The sequence below is a fragment of the Diabrotica virgifera genome, chromosome 9, assembly GCF_917563875.1.
Source record: "Diabrotica virgifera virgifera chromosome 9, PGI_DIABVI_V3a".
NCBI lineage: Eukaryota > Metazoa > Arthropoda > Insecta > Coleoptera > Chrysomelidae > Diabrotica > Diabrotica virgifera.
The window spans coordinates 220,790,636-220,814,734 of NC_065451.1; the positions used below are offsets into that span (position 1 = coordinate 220,790,636).

At 33.1% G+C, this 24,099-nt stretch overlaps 1 protein-coding gene across 1 annotated transcript in view; it reads left to right on the plus strand.

Moving 5' to 3' along the window:
• The first annotated feature begins 13,568 nt into the window (after positions 1 to 13,568).
• Positions 13,569 to 24,099, plus strand: part of LOC126891654 (protein eva-1 homolog C) — an 81,242-nt gene continuing 70,711 nt past the window's right edge. Inside the window, exon 1 of the mRNA XM_050660880.1 lies at positions 13,569 to 13,572. Coding sequence (XP_050516837.1) covers positions 13,569 to 13,572 — 4 coding nt within the window. The remainder of the gene's footprint in view (positions 13,573 to 24,099) is intronic.

Here is a 24,099-nt window from a genome sequence, read left to right on the forward strand (position 1 = left end):
ATTACTTCCTCTTCCGTTATTTCTGGACCTTCGTCTCCTTGTATCTTACTTAGTTCAGATTGTTTTCTATCATCTGCAAAGAGTTTTTCAACATAGTTTTTCCATGTCTTCAACTGTTCTTCTACTTCTGTTATTATGTTTCCGTTGACATTATACAGGATATTTGGCTGCTTACGTTTTTGTGTACCTGCAAGTCCTTTCACTTTTTTATGTACATTAAAAATATCATGTTTTGCCTGCAATTGCTCTATTTCTTCACATTTTCTTTTATAAAAATCTTCCTTTGCTATTCTTATTTCTTTTTTGATTTCTTTCTGTATTTTTTTATACCTTTGTTCGTTTTCTCCTTTCATTATTCTCCGATTGTCCATGAGAAGAAGGATTTTATCAGTCATCCATCTTTGCTTTATTTTGGTTTTTCTTTAGTCAGAATTTTCTTCGCAGGAATTGTTATCGCCATTTTTACGTTTTACCATTTTTTATCTATGTTGTTCGTTGGCTGAGATGTTTCTTTTTCATGAAGTATTTTCAAATTATTATTAATACATCTTTGCAGTTCCTCCTTTACCTCCAGGTTACATAAATGACTGACGTCTATCTGGTTTGCTCTTCTTTTCTGCTCCAATCTTTTTAGTTTAATACTCATTTGCGCTATTAGAGGGTTATTGTCTGAATAGACATCTGCGCCTGGGTAAGCCTTAACGGATTTTAAGGAGTATCTGTATAGTTCTTTTATCAGTAAAAAATCAATCTGGTTTAAAATTATTCTTTGGCCATGGTCCTGGGGTGATTTCCACGTATAAAGTCTTCTCTTTGGTAAGTTGAAGAATGTATTAAATACAAATAGGTGGGAATCATCTACGTTTGCCGACGACATAGTACTTATTACTGAAGATCTGGATGAAGCACAACAAATGCTACAAGAATGAGAAAACGTATCTTCTCTCTCATAAAAATAGGTCTGAAAATTAACCTCACTAAGACCAAATTTATGACAAATTTAGTTCCCTGCGAACACCTAACCATCCAAAATCAAGTGATCGAATTGACAGAAACGTACATATAACTCGGTCATGAAATCAGAATAGGCAAAGATAATCTGACCTGTGAATTTCAACGACGAATAACACTTGCTTTGGCGATGTATGGTTCACTAAGAGACATATTTAAGAGCAACATCCAGGTATCGATAACCCACTGGAGACCTTGGGGCCATAAAAAAGGAAAATGGGACAGACCTATGTCCAGCAGTGGACAGAAGAGGTTGCATATGATGATGGTGAAAACTTCCAAATTTTGTGATCAATGTTTTTATCTGCAATATTTGCAACTTTATGTTTCAATTATTAAAATTAATAATAGTTTTATCGTATTAAATGTGATTAAAGCCCTTGAGATTATCAAAGAACTTGCCACCTTGTCGGAAATATAAAGTAATTCTACTTAAAATGCTGAAAGTATCAAATAATTTCCACCTAAGTTAAGCTAATTCCTCATGAACGAGATGTGTTAAATTGCTTGGAAAAATTAGTTCAGCCTTAATTCTAAGCCGTAAATCTGGATGATTTAGAAGGTAAAAGACAGGTCAAACCCAGCACCGAATTAAAGTTTCTGGAGCCATTAAAAGAGAGCATAAGAATATTTTTAGCTAAAAGGACACACTTAGTCCATTCACTCACGACAAATTGTTGCAAAACTTCCGAATTTTACACAACCGCTTGGACTGACATGAAATTTGGCATAGCTACACATAGGTAACATGTCAAATAAAAAAAGTGATAATGGTAGGGGAGCAAAGTATGCTAAATGTGCAGTCACTCGAGCGCTTTGGGGACCTATTGGGTTGTGAAGAGTAGGTCCTAAAACCAAAAAAAGTTAAGTAAAGTTTTCCATTTTAGTGGGCGCTTGCCATTTTTTAATTTAATTTTCCATTTCCAACAATCGTTTTTTCCGATTATAACGCCATCTATCCATAATTCTAAAAAATGTTTCGAATAAAAGTTACTTATTTTTACATAAGGAATCCAAATCTGCAATAAAAAATGAGGGCTCCTATTTAAGATTTTAAAGTAACCCCCACCCCACATCCCTGGGGGGTCGTGTTTGGTACCATTCGATAGATTTTTCAAAAATACTGAATAAGTGTATTTTACAGTTTTTTGATCTGATGTTCATTTCGCGAAATATCGCGGGATTCGTATTTAAAATATTAAATTTACCCCCCACCCCTCTCCGTGGGAAGTCGTGTTTGGTATCATTCGATAGATTTTTAAAAAATATTGGGAACATATTTTTTAGTTTTTCGATCTGTCATTCATTTCGCGAAATATTCGCTTTTTTCTTGTGAAACTTTGGGACTCACCCATTTCCTTACGCCAGGCTCAAATCGTCAGATTTTTGAAATATACACTCTTTTGCATGTACTTAACTTACCTTATCTTAATCTGACAATTTCGAGTTTTTTTAAGGATAGATTTTTTTTTTCGGGCCCCCCTTAACGAACTCCCCTGTGTTAAGAGCCAATATATGGTAGAGGTACATCTGCAGGGTACCAGGTTTCTCCCATATGCTAATCTGACGCGCTCGAGTAACTGCAAAAATCCCCGCTTGGGCTCCCCTACCATAATGTACCGATATGTGCTTTTGCCGTGGGGATGAATTTCACTTCTTCTCGAGGATGAAAAAAGTATACGTTTAAAATAAGCCCGGAACTGGATAAACTGACTAATTTTAGGCAACTTTTGCTTTATAAAGTTTTTTCACCAAGTCAATAGTTTTTCAGCAAATTGCGAATAACAATGTTCATTTTCAACAACTAAACTACGATTGAGGATTCTCGCAAATAACTTCTTAAAAAGGAAATATTTTATCGAAAAATATTAGCAAAAATATAGCTTATAAAAAAGTAAAAAAAATGTGTATATACAAAGTCTGTAGGCCCAGAAGAAGCAGAGTTGTAGCTAATGAAAGGTTGGTTCCTGTTTTTCAAATTCGAAGTCTAATATTTCAACGAGGAATAACAAAAAATTGAAGCACTTTTCGGGGAAAACTCCTTACACCTTTTTTAAAGTGTTTAAAATAAGATTTATTTTGTTTTTAAAAAAATTTCTAGCATCAAAAGCAAGCAAGTTACCTTCAGAATAAAGTTGGTCCCTATTTTTTGGTAAAAGAAATCGTTAAAATCACCACCTAATTAGCATCTCAAATGAACTTAATAGTTACCACTTCACAAGTTGCTTTACTCGTGTATGTATTGTTTATATGATCTGTAAGTTTCATCGGTTCAAAGTGCTTATTTTTAAAAGGGCTGTAGTTGGTATGGCTTGAACGAGTCACTAATCACGTCTGTATGCAAATTTTTAACCGCCATATTTCAACCAAATTTTGTCTTACAGAAAAACAAAAAAATACATATCTGAATACATATTCAGAAAAGTTAAAGTTTTACTATTTGAGATTTTTGGTATCACTAGATAATAATTTTCAAATAATTTGGACAAAATGATTTTTCTTCAAAATTTCTATTTAAAACCAAATTTTTTCAAAACGGAGCACTTTGAACGAGCCAATGAAACTTGTTCAATCTTGTGTAAAAGTTCAATCAGATAATATTACCAGAGAACGGCAGTTCTCGCCAGTGACGAACACCCACACCCCTTACACGCGACACTATATATACACGAAATTTTTGATTTTCTAAATTTCAGTTGGCCCAATTTTCTGAATTGAAAATTGGATCAACCCCCATCTTAAAGTTCAGGAAAAGACTCACCCATTCATATGTCAACCATCCATTTAGGGTCTGTTTTTCGTTATCGTCCCCAAAACTCCCAAAAACTTCGAAAATTTAGGTACAACCTTTGCGGATTCTAATAGTACTGATCATAGCCTTTCCAACGCATGTCTAATTTTGAAAATCGGTTATACCATTCAGAAGTTACGGAGCTCAGAAGTATGACTCAATATTTATTTAAAAAACGGAAAATGTTTGTGGATATGTATATATGTATGTGTGTGGAAAAGTTAAACCAATCTGAATTGTTTTTTCTGTGTTTGAAGAGGGGGCCAGGGCCGATTCAGAACCAGTGCAGTTTGTGACTTTTGACCACCCGTAAGTCAGCTATAGGACTTGGTAGGTACAAAACGGCATATTTTTTGGGGGTATATATCTTCAGTTCAAGAGACACAGGATAACCGCAAATACATCAAATCAATAGTATTGAGATATATCAAATGTTGTCTAAGTCGTCAGGATCATCCATACACACGGCTCCGTATAGCCGAAAAACTGGAAAACTAAACTTTGAAAATTTTGGTTTATCGACAATTACTCAAAATTTCAACCTACGAATTGCGCCATTAACTGAGCGTGTGTAGAAGGACTCCAGAAAAATCTAACGGTGTATACCTTATATCCGGGAAAATTCGAATTTTTAAGTTATAGGCTTCATAAGTATCATCAAATCTATTTCCTATGGGAAAAACGGTTTTTCAAGCTCAATAATTCCTGTAATAGCTTCAGTTCTCATTCTTGACCTTAGATTCATCAGATACTATGTACTTGTCAATACGTTTCAAACTCATGTTTAGTGATCAAAATCGGATAAACCGTTTAGAAGTTATTAAGCTACAAAAGTATAATCCAATTCACGATTATTCCCGAAATGGTTTATGTGGTTGTAGTGATTACGACGCTAAATTTGCTCTGGCAACGAACAATCCGAGTTCATTTACCGGCCATCCCAATATTTTTTTTCAATCTATTTCGAATAGATTCAATTATCATACTTGACCTTAGATGCGTAAGATACTACTTGTCAATACGTTTCAAACTCATGTTTAGTGAACAAAATCGGTTAAGCCGTTTAGAAGTTATTAAGCTACAAAAGTATAATCCACTTAACGATAACTCTCTAAATGGTTTATGTAGTTGTAGTGGTTACGACGCTAATTTGATCTGGCAATGGGCAATCCGAGTTCATTTACTGGCCATCCCAATGTTTTTTTCAATCTATTTCGAATTAAAAAAAATCTAGTGTTCATTCAATGGACACTAGATCAGTTGGGAGATAATGCGACAAAGGCGACCATTTATAAAGCTTAACGTGTAATCGAGAAACATTGCATTCAACTTTATACATTTAATTTATAAGTAGCTTTTAAAAACTCCTGATACAAGAATAAAAAACCGCTAAACGCTGTAAAAATGAGTGGCGCATACAATATTCCAGCTACAAAAGATCTGATATGAATATTACGTGGCGCGAAAATGTATTTTCATTTTGATGCAAAACAAAATTCTAGTTTTATTTTAAAAGACTTTTCCATAATATTTGCTAAATTTGAAGCAAACACGCCACAAAAGAGTTTCAAAATTCAAACTGTATTAAAGTTACTCTTTTGTGGCGCGTTTACTTCAAATTTAACAAATATTATGGAAAAATCTTTTAAAATAAAACTAAAATTTTGTTTTGCATCAAAATGAAAATACATTTTCGCGCCACGTAATATTCATATCAGATCTTTTGTAGCTGGAATAATGTATGCGCCACTCATTTTTACGGCGTTTAGCGGTTTTTATTCTTGTAAACAATACATAAGTAAATTAAATTGTACAGTACTCAAGTAATAACGATTAATTTCATTTAGGATGCTAGTTAGTGGTAGTAATTTTCACGATTTTTTTACCAAAAAAATAGCACCAACTTTATTTTGGGCGTACCTAACTTGCTTACTTTTGATGCTAGAAGAAACTTAAAAAAAACAATAATAACCTTTTTTAAACACTTTATAAAAATTATGAGAAGATTCCTCGAAAAGTGCTTCATTATTTGGTTATTTCACGTTGAAATTATCGATTTGGAATTTGACAAATAAGAACCTACTTTTCATTAGCTACAACTCTGCTTGTACCTATCTACTTGGTCTACAGACTTCATACATACACCATTTTTTCACTTTTTTAGCTCTATTTTTGCTAAAAAATCTTTACTTTTTGAGTAAATTGAGAAAAACCGTCTAAAAACGTGGATTTTTTGTTGAAAAATGAGCATATTCACACTCAAATAACTCGAAAAGTATTGACTTAGCGAAAGAACGCTATAGAACAAAATTTGATTATAATTAGCCACAGGCCCGGCCCTAGGAATTTTGCCGCCCTGGGCAAGATCGGCGACCGCCGCCCCTCCCCTTGGTATACCAAAAACTCAAAAATTTCACCATGCCTCTTAATTTGCTGAAATCTATCACTTAATGCATTAACGGTTGTGTCTATAATTTTTAAATAGAAGTCAACTTTATATCGTGTCTCTGGATCTAGGTCCATACTTTCATCTTCAGCCTCCTTTTCGAATTCTCAATTTCTAACTTTGATGAGCCCTTTTGTTTCTGTCAAATAGCCCTGGAATTTTAAATCACTTCCGAAAGACTTAAAATAGATCTCCGATTTTTTTAATAAACTGATAGCTTGATACGCTCCCATATCAATACTCTGCATATGCGACTACGTTGATGTGAAGTAAAGTGTCATACCATATTACCACAGAGCAAAGAAAAGTAAAATCACGGATTTGATTTGCCAAACAGCTTGCCTCATGAGCAACCATTTTATCGTTGTTTTTATTCACAGTGATTTCTACAAGAGCATCGTAAATTTCTTCAATTTGGTCTCTAATGGGAGTAATTGCATCAATTATTCTACTTTCCCATATAGTTTGGGACAAAGGTTTCAATGTTAGGCCAGAAATATGATTTTTCAGCATAGTCCAACGATGAATAGATGCTGAGAAAAAGTTGTAAATTTTGTGACTAAGGAAAAGAAAGAAACTGCAAACTGTGAGGCTTTAGCAGCATCGTTCACGACTAAGTTAAGTGAATGGCTAGAACATAGGACAAAAAATGCTCTAGGATTCATCTTCAAAATTTTGTTTTGAACTCCTAAGTTCTTCTCTTCCATACTTGCCTCATTATCATACCCTTGTCCTCTCATATCTTCCAAAGATATTCCCAGTTCATTCTGGGACTCTGTAACTCCCAAGCAAGTGGTTTCCACTACAGACACGAATCCAAGAAAATGTTCTTCAATTTTAACACTTTGTGAACAAGAACCTAAATCGACAAAATGTACAACAATAATATCTGTTCAACCCCAGCAATATCAGATACAAATCTAAAATTATGCTACAATGTTTTGCTGATTTTAAATAGTTTAAAATTTTATTTTTGATTTGGTCATGGAAGAGCTGAATAATTTCGTTTTGAGTACGTTTTCCCAAGTAGTGATGCTGCTTGTTACTCCCATTAGTTATTTTCCTAATGTGCTCTTGTAACACAGAATCAAAATTTTTAAATAGCTCAAAAAGCTTAAAAAATTACCATTGTTTTGATGAAAATGTTTATCAGAATCGCCCCTCATTGGATGACACTGATGTGTTAAGAACTGTATTATTGATATAAGTCGTTGTATTACATTTTTCCAATGACCAATTTCTGAATTTAGGACTTTTTGTGTTTCTTCATTTATGATTTTGCCCGATTCTAGTCTAATTGCTAGTTCTACCCACTGTCGCTGTGACTGTAAATGAGCTGGAGACTTAGCGTGTCTGGACAAAGCTTCAGCCATATGTTTCTAATTATTATAACCATTTTCAGTAAAGTTAATTTTAAGTGAATTTCAGTGAATTTAATTTAGTTCTGATCCTACCATTCTTATGCGATGAAGAAGAAGAGAAGGCGGTGTTGTCGATTTTCCGTCGAATTGCAATTCCGAATCTTGCAATTGTTATTGCATTTTTGCCGCTCTTGTTCATAATATTGATTTTTTATAATATTAAAAACATAAGTTATTATTTCTTCAATTTCAAAAATTTGCCGCCCCTGAATTTCCCGCCCTGGGCAGCCGCCCAGTTCGCCCACCCCTGGAGCCGGGCCTGATTAGCCAGTTTGTCCAACTTCGGACTTATTTTGAACGTATATTTTTTCACCTCTAAGAAGGAGCAAACCCTCAATGCAAAAGCACCCATCGGCACAATATCACTTTTTTTCTTTAACATGTAAGCTTTGCTTATGCCAAATTTCATGACAATCCAAGTGCTTCTTAAAATTCGAAACAAAAACCGTGAGTAAATGGACAAAGTGTGAAAACCGGTCCGAAATTTGATTCAAAGTTTCGTGTAAATATGGTGTGGGGGTGATAGTAATTAAAGATGAGTACTAACCTAACTTCTAACTTCCTTTCGCGTTTACACTAAAATGCATGGAAGTTGGTAAAGCGTGTAAACTAAATTAAAGCCCAGCTTGCAACCAACACGCTGCAGGGAATTGATTGGCCTTAAGTTTGTTAACAAATAAATAGGATATAGAGCCACTTTGACCACTTTTTTGAAAACTATTGCCATTTATTATTATTATATTTGGAGAAACAGAATTCAAATTTCGAGCAATACCATTCAAATTTTTATCCAAAATAGAACAGTGTTTTATTTGTATGGTGACTTTAACATAGTTTATGTGGGTGAAAATTCAGGATTAGCAACTGTAACAAACTAAAATACTCCTACTAGTCCAGGGCGCATCTGTTTTGAGATGGACATTGAGAGTGGACTCATATTTATTTCTTTTGCAGAAATTGCTTGGAATTACCTCATATAATAATAATTATTGAGTTATCCACTCAAAAAGGTCCGGAACATTGTTTAAATAATCAAAATGTCAAAAATGAAAGAAAAATTCGATTTCGAAAATAGCAATAATTGCGAAAAAAACATAAAAATCAAGTATTCGCATTTTCCGTTCTTCAACCATGCCTGCTGTACTTAGGACCTTCATATTTTACTCAGAAAAACTATATGATATAATAAAACAATATTGTAAATTTCATTGATATCAGTTTAATAGCTTTTGCAAAATAAATTTTGCAATCCAGCTTTCGCAAAAAAAATCATTTTTTCAAAATGTTGCAGGACTGAAAATAAAGCAGATAGCAAGTTAAAATTTTCTTTCTATATAGAAGAATACTGTACCTTTCATCTGCAATTTTCAAAATTAAAATTGGTTAACTACCACGGCGTCAGGATGTTTTTAAATAAACATTAATTTTTGGTGCTACGCGCAGGACAGCGGTGTTCGATTCAAACGAATTGATTTCTACCAGAATTTCTTCCAACTTTTATCTAATATGTTATTTTTGTACTCTATATTTTGTTGTATTTTAATATTTTAATTCCACAAAAATCAAACTAATTTGATTATCAGTTGTGAAATATTGTTTAAACAATTACATATGTTTAAAAATAATAAACTTTTATTTTTTAAGTTAAAATATATGAACAAAGAAAGATTTTGCTAAAAAAGTGTAATTTCAAAGGAGAGAGTATGTGTTTTTATTTTGCAATAAACAAATTTACTTATTTATATCGAAAGGTATTAAAAATTAAAATTTATCAATCATTATCAAAGGTCATTGGAATGCCCAATCAGAGCAAACGTATCCCCTGTCTTGCGCGTAGCACCAAAAATTTATTTATTTAAAAAAATTCCTAACGCTGTGGTAGTTAACCGATTTTAATTTTGCAAATAGGGAACTTGCATAAAATTTTAAATTCGAAAAGAATGCTATAAATCACAACAGAACATAATTTAGAACTTGTATCAAAGATAAAAAAGTTTTCCACCTACCTCTACCGAAAGTATACTTTTCCGGACCTGATTGTAGGGAGCAAAGTTGTACTTTTCCTCCCTAGGGAGGAAAAGTAAAAGAGACGTCATGGTATTTCATTCATGAAATATAACTTATTGACGCCCTGTACAATATCTATTTTCTAATACGTAAGTATCTATACATTTTAACGTTTATTTAAAAACACTCTCTATTTTGCAGAATGGTAAAAAAACAGTAAATTGTTATTCTGATTTAACAATGTTTACATTAATAATTTGACTTATATTTGACAATTGACAGTTATATTGTACGTACTTGTTAGTTTTAGTTCTAATAAATTTTGTTGGTTAGTTACATAAATAAATTAAGTAAAAATGAAAAAATGACTTGTTATTTGAGGAAGGTGGAAAAACCATATGTATAACATGGGAGTAAAGTGCCTTTTCCTCCCTTGAATGATTACTGCCCTCCGCTACATGTCGGGCAGTAAACTTCATTCTCGGGAGGAAAAGTAGCACTTTCCTCCCTTGTTATACAAATAGCATTTTTTTGTCTTTCGTTTGTCCCCTAAAGACGACTAAAAATTCAACTTATACTAGTTACCCCAAAACGCGTCGTGACGTCACGGGGTTATATGTTTACATTCTACACCAATTGTATATATAATTTTAAATTAGACATTATAAACGTCATTAAAAAATACAGTTATGTGACGTTAAAAGTGTTTTTGATCGTTTGAACTATTCATAGAAAATTTATACTTTTACAAAATGGTTATATTTTCAATAGTAAACCTTCTTTCCTTTCCTTTAAAAACTGTATCAAACTCCAATGTCAACAAACTGGTATATATTGTTACGACATACGATAAATGTCATTAGAATATAAAAAATTTTCCTTTATTCCCCGACGATGAGCTGGCCAAATACCCAAGTAGGTGGAGGCCAATAAACTAAAGAAGAAGAAGAAGAAGAAGAAGAAGAAAAAGAAGAAGCAGAAGAAGAAGAAGAAGAAGAAGAAGAAGAAGAAGAAGAAGAAGAAGAAGAAGAAGAAGAAGAAGAAGAAGAAGAAGAGTATACGTAAATATAACCATAAACGGAACCACATAGTTAAACTCTGTGACGTCACGGGTCGTTTGAACTATTTTAAGATAAAGAAGACTTTAAATTTGTACTTCTAACTTATTATGAGTTTTTGAAGCGCGAAATTTTGGAAATATAATTTTTATACAAAACTGAACATTATAATGTGCAAGTTCCCTATTGCAAATGAAAGGAACTGTGTTCTTCTATATGTAAAAAAAAATAAACTTGCTGTCTGCTTTATTTTCAATCCTGCAACATTTTGAAAAAATGAATTTTTTTTACAAAAGCTGGATTGCAAAATTTATTTTGCAAAATCTATTAAACCGATGTTATATTAACAATGCTGTAAATAAAATTTACAGCATTGTTTTTATATCATAAAGTTTTTCTGGGTGAAATATGACGGACCTAAGTTTAGCATAAATGGTTGAAAAACGTAAAATGCGAATACTTCTTTTTTTATAGTTTTTTCGTAATTATTGCTATTTTGCAACAATGGTGACAATTCTTAAAAATTTTAACTAATCTTATATTGTAGAAAATTTAATTACGCAACTTTTATGTCAGTGCAACTTTTCTCGGATATAAATACCTTTAAAGTTATAATCAAAAAACTAAGAAAAAAATCGAATTTTTCCTTCATTTTTTAACATTTTGATTATTTGAACAATGACCTTTTTGAGTGGGAGGATAACTCAAATATTATTAAGAGTTATTTTCAAGCAATTTCTGCAAAAAAATATGAGTCACCTCTCAACATCCAAATATACTAATAATTTTACAGATGCGCCCTGGTCTATACAGGTAATATGAAGACTAATAAGTCTGTAATAGAAAGTGTCCACTGAATTGAGAATTGAGAATTGTTTTCCTATTAAAAATGAAATTATTGCAAACCATTGGTTGCAATAAAGTTGGTTATAAAATAAACTGTCGTTAAAATATAAACTAAATAAATTAATAAATAATAATGACGTCATATTATATACTCGCCACTACTTCTAGCCAATGAAATGCTCGCTGTAATAGGAATTGCATGTCATCCACGTTCTATTTTATATCTTCGAGGTTATTTCATAGATATAATAACTCGTATATTAGGCCAGGTATGGGCCGCTCTGTGCATCGAGGTGTAACGCCAATATTAAGGATTGAGTGGTCTAGCCATCTTTGTCTGTCAAATGTCCGGGATCGCTTGGTTAAAAGAGGTAGATAGACTACCGATCGACTGTTTCCGCGTTACGATTTTTTTTGGTGAGTATGCCTTGTCTACCCTTAATATGTCTGTGGGTTATTTTCAGTAGTAATTGCACAAGAGCTCTAAAATTATCGAATTTTTCCCGAGTGACACTTTGACAGTTTTAATTTCACGATCCGAAGGGGAGTGAAATTATGTCAACGTGTCACGAGGGCAAAAATTCGATAATAATTTTAGAGATCGAGTGCAATTTGTTGCGATTATTTCATGAATAAAACTGTTCAAAACCAAAATTTTATTGTAATTTATTTATGTAAGTACAAATTAGTACAATTAAACACACAGTTGTTATAAATATTTGACGGTTGAAAGTTATCACTTTTATAATTTTTAAAACATTAATTGTCATTAATGTCACTGAATGTATTTTTTCGTAGCAACGAAGGGCATCTGACGTAATATACTTGACGATCGGATATTATCAAAAATTATCGGGTATAATATCACAAGAGAGTGAGAATAAATTGAAAATAATGCGACAGTTTTTCGAAAATTTGTTGTCTGGCAATAGACATGAGAGCCCGCAGGGCTCGAGTGGCTATTGCCCAATGACAACAAATTTGAGTAAAAATGAAGCATTATTTTCTTGTTTATTCTTACTGTCGTGTGATATTCGTAAGATTTTTTTAATACGTATATTATGGATATTTTCTTAAATGTGACAGTTGTCAAACTAGGAAACTGGTTGCCATTAACAGAAACAATCTACTTAAAAAAATTCTATTGGTAATTTTCTACAGTAGATAATTCTCAGTATAATTTTAATCTGATTGGACAGAATTAAACATGTGATCAAATATCTTACTATACGATTGGAATTTAAAATCATCAAAAAATAATCAGTTTAATTTTTATTTCTGTAGCTTGCTATTGGTCAGAATCTCATATGAATGAAATAATCAGGTGAATTCTCTATTGTTTTGAGATTTTTATTATTTCTGCTAGATATTAGTTTTTCTTGTATTGTTTTTTTTAGATTCCTTACGTATATTTTCTCAGAGAAAAGTTTTTAGAAATTTTAAAAACTAAACAAAATTTAACAAATATTTTATACAGATAATAACATTTCAATTATTTCCAGTAAACACTTTTAATGTTTTCATATAAGAGAATAAAACTTATGAACTCATCTATATGATTAGGTATCTCTATCCAAAATTCGTTTTATTTAATTATACACACCAATCCCTGAATATAGTAATTAGAAAAATTGATTTACCTCTACATTTCCTTTTTAAATGGAATTTCTTTATATACTACCTGAACATAGCCACTCCTAAAGTTGACGTGTCGAGTAATTTGAAGTTGTATAATTCTACAGTACATAGTGGGCCGTTGGCTTTCAGTTTATGGGTTCACTAAACCCAAACACGAAGGGATAAATTGGTATAAATCCAGCCTTGATTTGTATACTTGTACAAATATTATATTGCTTTATTTAGTGTTTTGTACAGATATAATTTTTCTTGAATACTCTACAAAAATCAATCGGTTTCAAGTCTGGTATGAATGCAGGCCAATGGTTAGTATTTTCAATTTGTTTAAAATTTCAGTTACGCAACGAGCTATGGGTGAGTATTTTGTTGCGTGGTGATATAATTATTTACGACAATTTATGTCGGGCGTTATATCGTACTTACTAATAGACTTCGAAATAATGTCATTATTTGTCAAATAATAGACCAGTCAGACAAACATACATTTTATTTTGTTATAATTCCTTGGTGTAAGATTTGACGCTATTATGGTTGACGCTAACGGCTGTCAAATTGTAAAAAACTTTCTCTTGTCAAACAGCAGAAAAACAATAAATATCTCCTTTTCGTTTCCATCTAAGTTTTTTATGTATAATTCATTAATACATGATAAATTCAGGAATATGGTCAAGTACGGAAAAGTGAGAATAAAAAAGGATACCAAATGGGAAAAAACAATTTAAACTAGAAGACTATGAAGACGAAGGAATACTAATCTCATGCATGGTTATAACAGTAAATCTAATAAGGTGTAAATTTTTAGATTAGTTAGATTAGTAGATTATTAGATTAGTAGATTAATTAGAGCTGGAGGGTCAGACAATAGAACAAGTCTACAAGTCATGGAGTTTATATATCTAGAGAGCTGGAGGGTCAGACAATAGAACAAGTCTACAAGTCATGGAGTTTATATATCTAGGCATCACACTAACTAGCTAAGGAAATACCTATCAGACCAATAATGACATACGCGGCATAAACACGACCTGATACACAAAGGACAAAAAGAATGCTAAAAACAGCAGAGATGAAAACACTTCGTAAAATCGATGGTAAGACACTATGGGACAGAGCCAGAAATGCACATATACGACGGAGACAACATTAATAACTGGGTGAAAAACAAAAGAGTAGAATGGAACAACCACATAAGCCGAATAATAACAAATAGAGTTGTAAGGAGGGTGAGAGACGGTCCCCCAATAAGAAGACGATCAGTGGGTAGACTACGAAAACGATGGAATGACAACTTACTCGGGGGAACATTGAAAAACAGACAAAATATCTACACAAAATGAAGAAGAGAGGTATATGGTCAATCATCCTTATCTAGCCAGAATTTTATATATAATTAGTTGGTCCTTCGAACCGGATAAATTATATTTTCAAATTAACCGTGAAAATTGGTAAATAAAGTTGACATAGGGTTGAATTAAATCAGTTTGGTATTGTCGGGAGATAATTTGTAAATAATAATGTCATCATCATCACTGTCTTTGCCTTATCCCTATGCGGGGTCGGCTTCCCTAATTGCATTTTTCCATACAATTCTATCTTGGGTCATATCAATATTAATCCCCTTTACCAACATGTCCTGCCTAATCGTCTCCCCCCATGTCTTCTTTGGTCTTCCTCTCCTACTCCTTCCAAAAATCTGCACTTCAGCATTTCTTCGTATTGTTTGATTAGTGTCTCGACGTTGAACATGACCAAACCATCTCAACCTATGCTCTCTCATTTTGGCATCAATTGGTGCCACACCTAGACTTCCCCTAATATACTCATTTATAATTTTATCCTTTTTTGTCACTCCACGCATCAATCTAATAATTCTCATTTCTGCCACATGCATTCGTTGTTCCTCTTTGTTTTTCACTTCCCAACATTCAGTTCCGTACATCATAGCCGGTCTTATGGCTGTTTTATAGAATGTTCCCTTTAACTTCATTGGAATTTTCCTGTCACACAGCACACCACTCGCTTCCTTTCACTTCATCCATACAGCCCTAATTCTACTGCATGCATCTCCATCTATTTCTCCATTACTCTGTAATACCGATCCCAGGTACTTAAAACTATTGCTTTTTACAATCAGTTCACCATCCAAAAATACCATTTTATTTGTAGTAACTCCATCTTTAAATGAACATTGCATATACTCTGTCTTTGTCCTACTAAGTTTTAAACCTTCTTCCCTCCAGAGCTTGTCTCCACTGTTCCAGTTTTTGTTCTAATTCTCTTTCGCTATTTTCTATTGACACTGCATGATCAGCATACATTAGGCACCATGGAATGCAATGCTACCCTGTAGTTTCGCTGTTATCTGGTCCAAAATTAATGAGAATAAATAAGAACTAAGCACCGAACCTTTCTGCAATCCTACTTTCACCTGAAATTTATCAGTCTCTCCCACGCCTGTTCTAACACTAGTCGTTACTCCCTCATACATATCTCTCACAATCTTTACATATTCGCCAGGGACTCCTTTCTTTTTGAGTGCCCACCACAGAATCTCTCGAGGGGCTCTATCATATGCTTTCTCAGGATCAATTAATACCATATGAGCGTTGATCTCTTTATTCCTGTATTTTTCCATCAGCTGTCTTACAATGAAAATTGCATCTGTTGTTGATCTGCCTTGCATAAAGCCAAATTGATTATCGGATATTTCGGTTTCTTCACATATCCGTCTATCAATTACTCTCTCCTATATTTTCATGGTGTGGCTAAGTAGTTTTATAGCCCTGTAGTTTGTACATCGTTGTATGTATCCCTTGTTTTTGTAGACAGGTACTAATATATGTACTGCTTCTCCATTCGTCTGGCATTTGTCCAACTTCCATAATACTATTAAATAGACCTGCTAGCCAAATTATTCCTGTCTCTCCCAACTTATTCCTGTAAATAATAATGTATATTGTTCATTCGCTATAACTTTTCCCATGAGTCACGATTAATTTTCAGTAGTAATAACCCAAGGACATTGATAATTGTTCGAAAGAATTTTATAAGAGATTTCGAAAGCTTGTTGCTTGGAAACAGACCGACGCCGTAGGCGGAGGTGTGTTGCCTGTAAGCAACAAGCTTGAGAAAGTTGTTAAAAAATTTTTGACCATTTATCAATGTTCGAGGGTTATTCGGATAGAAAATTTTTTACTGTAAACAGTATTCTTTGGTATATTTGATTCGATAATTTCATTAATATTCTCATCAGTATTACAACCAAATCGTGACATTTTGAAATATTGAATATTTGAAATGTCAAAATCGAAATGAAACGAAATGTAGGTATCCATAGCTACATGATTGAGTGAAAACAGCCCATGGGATCTGTTTTCAGTATAATGTTGGTTTTATTGGTTGTATTCAATCAGATGACCACAAATTAATTGATTTCATTGGATTTCTAATTGAGCAAAAAATTTTCAAACAAATTAAGTCAAAAATAAAGTGAAACGAATGTCGATGTGTATATACATTTTGTATACTGTATACTATATACTACACACATCGGCGTACGTTTCACTTTATGTTTTAAATTAATTTGTTTGAAAATGAATCGTGACGCATGGGAAAAGTTATAGCGGACGAACAATACTTATATATGAATTATATATGTATAGGTATTTTAGTATAAATAGTTTAAATGTAAATAAATTAAGTAAAATCGTTACACTATTTTTATTAGTAATAGGTCTGGATCCCGCGTATGAAAAAAAAGTTGATTAATAGCAAGCTGAAAATTTGTTATTAGCTTAAGGGTGTCTAGTCGGACAAACATTAATATATGGGAACACTGGAACAGGGGAAGTTTTAACTGTGGAACAGGTTAAAAATTTGGAACGGTCAGACCACGAAAACGGCACATGTATTTTGTCCGACAGAACAGATTTAAACTCTCCGAACAGAGATTAAACTCTCATGCAAAAATCAGACTGCTATTTATCACCAAATTGGCGTTTTAATGAGTGGAACATGTAGAATATGTCAAATGACAGGAATTATGACAGGTGATAAATAGCAGTCTCATTTTTGCATGAGAGTTTAATCTCTGTTCGGAGAGTTTATGTCTGTTCTGTCGGACAAAATAAATGTCCCATTTTCGTGTTCTGACCGTTCCAAATTTTTAACCTGTTCCAAAATTAAAACTGCCGCTGTTACAGTGTTTCCACATATCAAAGTTTATCCAGCTAGACACCCTTAAGCTATTAACAAATTTTCAGCTTGCTATTAATCAACTTTTTTCTCATACGCGGGATCCAGACCTATAATTTCATTATGTATGTAACATCCTTTAATATATAGAAAATATTAGAAATATAAAATTGTAAGTGCTCTATTTTGAATTACACATTCCTTCCCTTTGTTCTAAATTCTCAGGTGAATCGTCAGAAATATTATAGAAAAAAGGACGATATAAAAAAATATTGCTCAGCAATATTAAATTTTATGATAAATGGTTTCGCAGTGAATATATAAATATTTAGATGGAGCAGACCCATTCATCTTTCTTCGCTCTCCTCTTCGGTAATAGGGTGATGTTTATATGGCTGTTATGAGACAGCATAATCAATTGTTAAAGGGAAGAGGCCCGAGGGATTACTTTGTGTTGAAAGTAGTTAAAGAAGTTGTGAGCAGAATATAATGTGATATATTTTACGGTTTTTATAATAAAATTGTTCCAACATATTATACATATACAGAGAGAGTCTGTAAAGTGGAATAAATTCAATATCTCAAATACTAATTGTTTTTTTGGAAAATGCTCAGACCCGTCGATTAGTATTTCAAATTGTCCTTTTTGACATTCAATAAAAATCTATACAGGGTGTCCCAATTTAGAGATATGACGTCATCGTCGATTTTCTTAAATGGCAACACTGTCATTTTGACAGCTAATTTGATAGGGTTTGTAAAGTTATACATAACTGCAAAATATCAAATTTTTATTCTCTACCATTTACAAGATAATAGAAAATAACAAAGTTATATCTGTAATTTGGAATATATTCAATAATTAAAATACTAACTGTTTTTTTGAAAAATGCTCAGACCCGTCGATTAGTATATCAAATTGTCATTTTTGACATATAATAATAATGTATACAGGGTGTCCCAATTTAGAGATATGACGTCATCGTTGATTTTCTTAAATGGCAACACTATCATTTTGATAGCTATTTTGATAGCGTGTGTAAAGTTATCCACATCTGAAAAATTTCAAAATTTTATTCCCTACCATTTACAAGATAATAAAAAATAACAAAGTTATGAAGAACAAGAAGTAATCAAATAATAATTGAATTTATTTATTTCAATTAAGCAAATGCTCATAACGTTGCCCATTGACAATTTGACAATAATTGAGGGCAACATTATGAGTTTTTGCTTAATTTATTGAAATAATTAAATTCAATTATTAGTTGATTACTTCTTTTTCATAACTTTGTTATTTTTTATTATCATCTAAATGGTAGAGAATACAAATTTGAAATTTTGCAGTTGTGTATAACTTTACACACCCTATCAAAATAGCTATCAAAATGACAGTGTTGCCATTTAAGAAAATCAACGATGACGTCATATCTCTAAATTGGGACACCCTGTATACATTATTATTATATGTCAAAAAGGACAATTTGATATACTAATCGACGGGTCTGAGCATTTTTCAAAAAAACAGTTAGTATTTTAATTATTGAATATATTCCAAATTACAGATATAACTTTGTTATTTTCTATTATCTTGTAAATGGTAGAGAATAAAAATTTGATATTTTGCAGTTATGTATAACTTTACAAACCCTATCAAATTAGCTATCAAAATGACAGTGTTGCCATTTAAGAAAATCGACGATGACGTCATATCTCTAAATTGGGACACCCTGTATAGATTTTTATTGAATGTCAAAAAGGACAATTTGAAATACTAATCGACGGGTCTGAGCATTTTCCAAAAAAACAATTAGTATTTGAGATATTGAATTTATTCCACTTTACAGACTCTCTCTGTATAATCCTTTCCTGTTCGTGAATGCCGGGGGTGTGAGATTGTTATTTTCGCTTTATCGTTCTTCCACCATTTGGCGTAAAATTGACATCAACAAAAAAATTGTCTTCCAGTACAAAAAATCCCTATCATAAATACAAATGTATTTAGTTATTTCATAATATTTTTCTTGTCTAATATGTTTCAATGTCTAATTTATTAAAATAATTTCAGAATTTTTAGGACTGTATTATAGGTGTGGTTGAAATGAATTACGAGAGGTAATTATGTTGTACTGACAATATCTAAATTAATGCCAAAAAAGGGTTTACCAATATCACTGATATTTCACTCGCGCATCGATAATCGTCACATTGTAACGGTCCGAAAGTCATTATTATTTTTGCTCCGCCCTGTATACTCAGTCCGTTAATGATGTTTGTGTTTCAGTATATTACGTAATTCGTTTCTCACAATGTTGGATTGATCTTGTGTTCTCATGGACATTCATATCTCTTCTGTCTGAGTTACCTCGATATGTTTCATACCGCCAAAAGAATCGGGACTCGTAAATCTTTTACTAATGTATTTTTGGCGACTGTGAAACTGGAATATGATGTTTTGGAGCTGATTTTTTTATGTTGTAAATTCCTTTGCAGAAATCAGGCTCTGAGTGTGTTTATGTAATAAAACAAGTTCGCCATGTGCAATATTGCGAACGTTGCGAAAAAGCATGGGAGAATATTGAGCTGAGATATAGCTATTAGGATTTCGTTTGTTTTAATCCTATTTGCGTGAGAAAGAGTTATTGCCTTTGAGGGCTTGGTTGAAGTTTGCTTAAATCTTTTCTATTCGTTTTGGAATGAAGAGTGACTAATTGACTAATTTTTTGATTGGTAAAACCGGACATGGTTGAGTAAAATAGAAAAATGAGGAGATGGAATGAGTTTTGGGGTTGTGAGAGAGTTCGAAGAGGATTGGAGATCAGTTCGGAGTAGTCTAGAAGAGAGATCAGTTCTGGTAGTCTAGAGTAAGAAGCTGATGCCTTTCCGTCAACAGGCTCTTTGCCTTGCTGACGGAAAAAATAGTTGATAATAGTTCAATGGAGATAGTTGTTTGTATTTAGTTCAGTTCAGTTTTTGCTCCAGAGCCGAAGTAGGCTTAAGTGGCTGCTGTGGTCGTAGAGTGTAAATTCTCGACCGTATTTTGTGTTTCTAGTGATGGATTAAACTGATCCATTGGTTTTCTTTTGTCGAAAAGTTCTTCGTTTCTTTTAATTAAGAGGAAACAGTAGCGATGAACAAGTACCAAAACGCGTTCCAAGGTTGCGGCTGTAATTTTGAATATTTTTTCGAGATATTTGGCAAACGTATTCGTAATATAATAAAGAATGGCGGTACAGAGCCCAATTTGAAAAATATATTAATATGTGGAAATTACTCTGTAATTAAATACAATATTAAAAAAACGAGCCTGTACCGCCATTAAGAAGAACAAAAAAATACACTTTCTTCAAATAAAATTTTTTATCCGATGCCTAGATTTTGTGTCATTTTGGAACTACTAAAATTTTTTATTTCATTAGTAGTTCCAAAATGACACAAAATCTAGGCATCGGATAAAAAAGTTTATTTGAAGGAAGTGTATTTTTTTGTTCTTCTTAATGGCGGTACAGGCTCGTTTTTTTTAATATTGTATTTAATTACAGAGTAATTTCCACATATTAATATATTTTTCAAATTGGGCTCTGTACCGCCATTCTTTATTATATTACGAATACGTGTGCCAAATACCTCTAAAAAATATTCAAAATTACAACCGCAATCTTGGAACGCGTTTTCGCTACCTGTTGATCGCTACTGTTTCCTCTTAAGTTTAATTAATAACAATAATAATAATGATAGTATCCAAGTGTTGCATATAATAAACGAACAATGGAATTTCATCTATAATATAATTAATAGCTGTACTTTATCTGTCAAAATGAGTGTCGTTATGTGCTGTGACAACAAATGTGCCGTAACATCAGGATAATGTTTAACACAGTAACTGCCGAATTAATCGACTATGGATCACCCACGGATAAAGAACACAAGGTACTTGCGCTATTTTTAATTGTTGAACTCTTAGGTTTTCTCGCCAATTAGTAAAATGACTAAAGACTTTTTTTTAACAACTTTGCTAAATATTTATTTGTTTCAATAAAGTAAGAATTGTGTTTAATTATTATGAGATTTTCTTTACCAATCTCTATCCTTCTTATAAAGTAATCACGCATGAAAGTAGCCTACCAACGGTAAGTACAGATATTTCAAATAACCGGCATTCTTAGTTTTATATATTTTTTTTTATAAGTAAACAAATATGATATTTTCTTTTTTAATTATCGCGCCCTCCCAGCAATTGAGTTTCAATTTTATTTAACATCCATTAAGAATCCGCACCCCTAGGTCTCTGAAAACTTAGAGCTACCGAGGTACATCAAAAAGTTAAGTAACACCAAGTATATTTTTATGTTTTGTTTAATTTGGCATTTAACGTGTTAATAACATGGTGCTATATAAAAATGGCACCCACCGTGTCGAGCTCTTCTTCTTTCTAATCCTTTTATGCTATACAAAATTTAATGTGCTACAACATATGCAGGTTTCACTCGCGGTATTGTATCGCGGATAAAACCGGGATGTCTTGTTCGCCTGTATTTCGCGGATACACGTGTGCACGTCACTGTTTGCATTGTAAACTAGTTCCCAAAGAGAAAAGTCGTTTGTTTTGAAACAGTCTCGAAATCTCCGTCTAAAAATCAGCAAGTCCGACCCTGTCTTGATAGTTAAAACTACGACGAGTTTTGCACACGAAAATATGTTTCAAATAGGTCTCACGCGAAGAGAATATTCTTCGAAATTTAAGTACCTAGAACAGGCCACCAGCGCACAGTGGTCCTTTCTGACGATCACGGTTGCAAAAGTATTACACCACAATTAGTCGGAGAGATAGAAGCGGATTTTGTGCGTGATAAGTAATATGGAAAAAACTATACGGAAATATGTTGAATTAGTTGTGTACATGACTTTCTCCAACGGCCGGAAACCAGAGTGGGGGACGAGGGTAGTTATAAGGGGTCAAAGACGCGGTTTTTATTATTTTTTTTTGTGACGCTCATGATCGAGATAGTGCACCAAAATTTGGGAATAAGTAGGTCATGACGTAACTAAGTAAAATCTCCAGGGGTGGAACGCTGCGTGGCTGACAAAGGGATGGGGGTAGGGGTGAATATAAAAAATATAAAGGGTTTTTTTGCGACTTTCGTGACTGAGATAATGCACCAAAATTTGGTAATAAGTAGACCATGACATAACTAAGTAAAATCCCCAGAGCCGGAAACCAGAGTGGGGGACGAGGGTAGTTATATGGGGTCAAAGTCGCGGTTTTTATTATTTTTTTTGTGACGCTCATGATCGAGAAAGTGCACCAAAATATGGTAATAAGTAGGTCATGACGTAAGTAAGTACAATCTCCAGGGGCGGAACGTTGCGTGCCGACAAAGGGCAGGGGTGAATATAAAAATTATAAGGGATTTTTGTGACGTTCGTGATCGAGATAGTGAAGCAAAATTTGGGAGTAAGTAGATCATGACGTAACTAAGCAAAATCTCCAGGGTCGGAAACCGGAGTTGGGGATGAGGGTAGTTTTAAGGGGTCAAAGTCACAGTTTGTATTATTTTTTTGTGACGCATCACAACATTTGACCGCCACGCAGCGTTCCGCCCCTGGAGATTTTACTTAGTAATGTCATGATCTACTTATTCCCAAATTTTGGTGCACTATCTCCATCATGGGCATCACAAAAAAAATAATAGAAACCGCGACTTTGACCCCTTATAACTACCCTCGCCCCACTCTGGTTTCCGGCTGTTGGGGAAAGTCATGTGCACAACTAATTCAATATATCCCCGTATAGTTTTTCCATATTACTTATCACGCACAAAATCCGCTTCCAGCTCTTAGACTAAATATAAGGGACTGAAAATTCGTATACAGGTAAAACATTGTTGTATAATATCTAAAATACAAGAACCTACAAAAATTAAAAAAATATAGAAAGAGGACGTTCGAGCACACAAGAGTAACTTTTTCTGAGAGATAAATGAATAAAGTAACAATAAAAAAATAGTTTGGCAACAATCCCGAACAATCCCAAAAGTTCTACTCTATTAAAATCTTTACAAATTCTTATTTTAGTGCTAATCTATCATCATCTTTACAATCAAATATTTTTTTATCAACAAAGGTACAACTATTGTTTTATAATATTGTAAATATACCTGTTCGCTTGACTTCCATTTCAAAAAAATATTAAAATAACAGTTTTAGATACACTTAAATTCACTTTAAAAGGGCACGGGCGCTGGTAAATTGCCTGAAACTGCTGAGCGTAAGTTCGGTAAAAAAGTACAACTTTCGGTTTCAATTGTTCACTTCGAGGTGGGAGTTGAGTTCTAAGAACGATTTATTTTGTTTACCTAGTTATCTAGGTATTCAATGAGTGTCATTACAACCGATTATTTGAAGATGAATTTTATACCTTTTGCAATCATAGATTATGAAAAAGGACCACCGTGCAGCGTTGTTGTAAGTTGTAAGATAAGGAATTTTTATTGCATTTTCAGTCAGAGCTCTGAAGATCTGTGTATTTAGTAACAGGAAATGTCATCATAAATAATGACAATAGGTATTGATAAATCTCTCAGATATTGAATTCTCGAAACTAGCCTGAGATTAGGACGCAGCAGATTTCGTGGGAACTCAGGGATTTTGTTATTGCAAAGATAGCGAGCTCGTATTGGTAGAAAG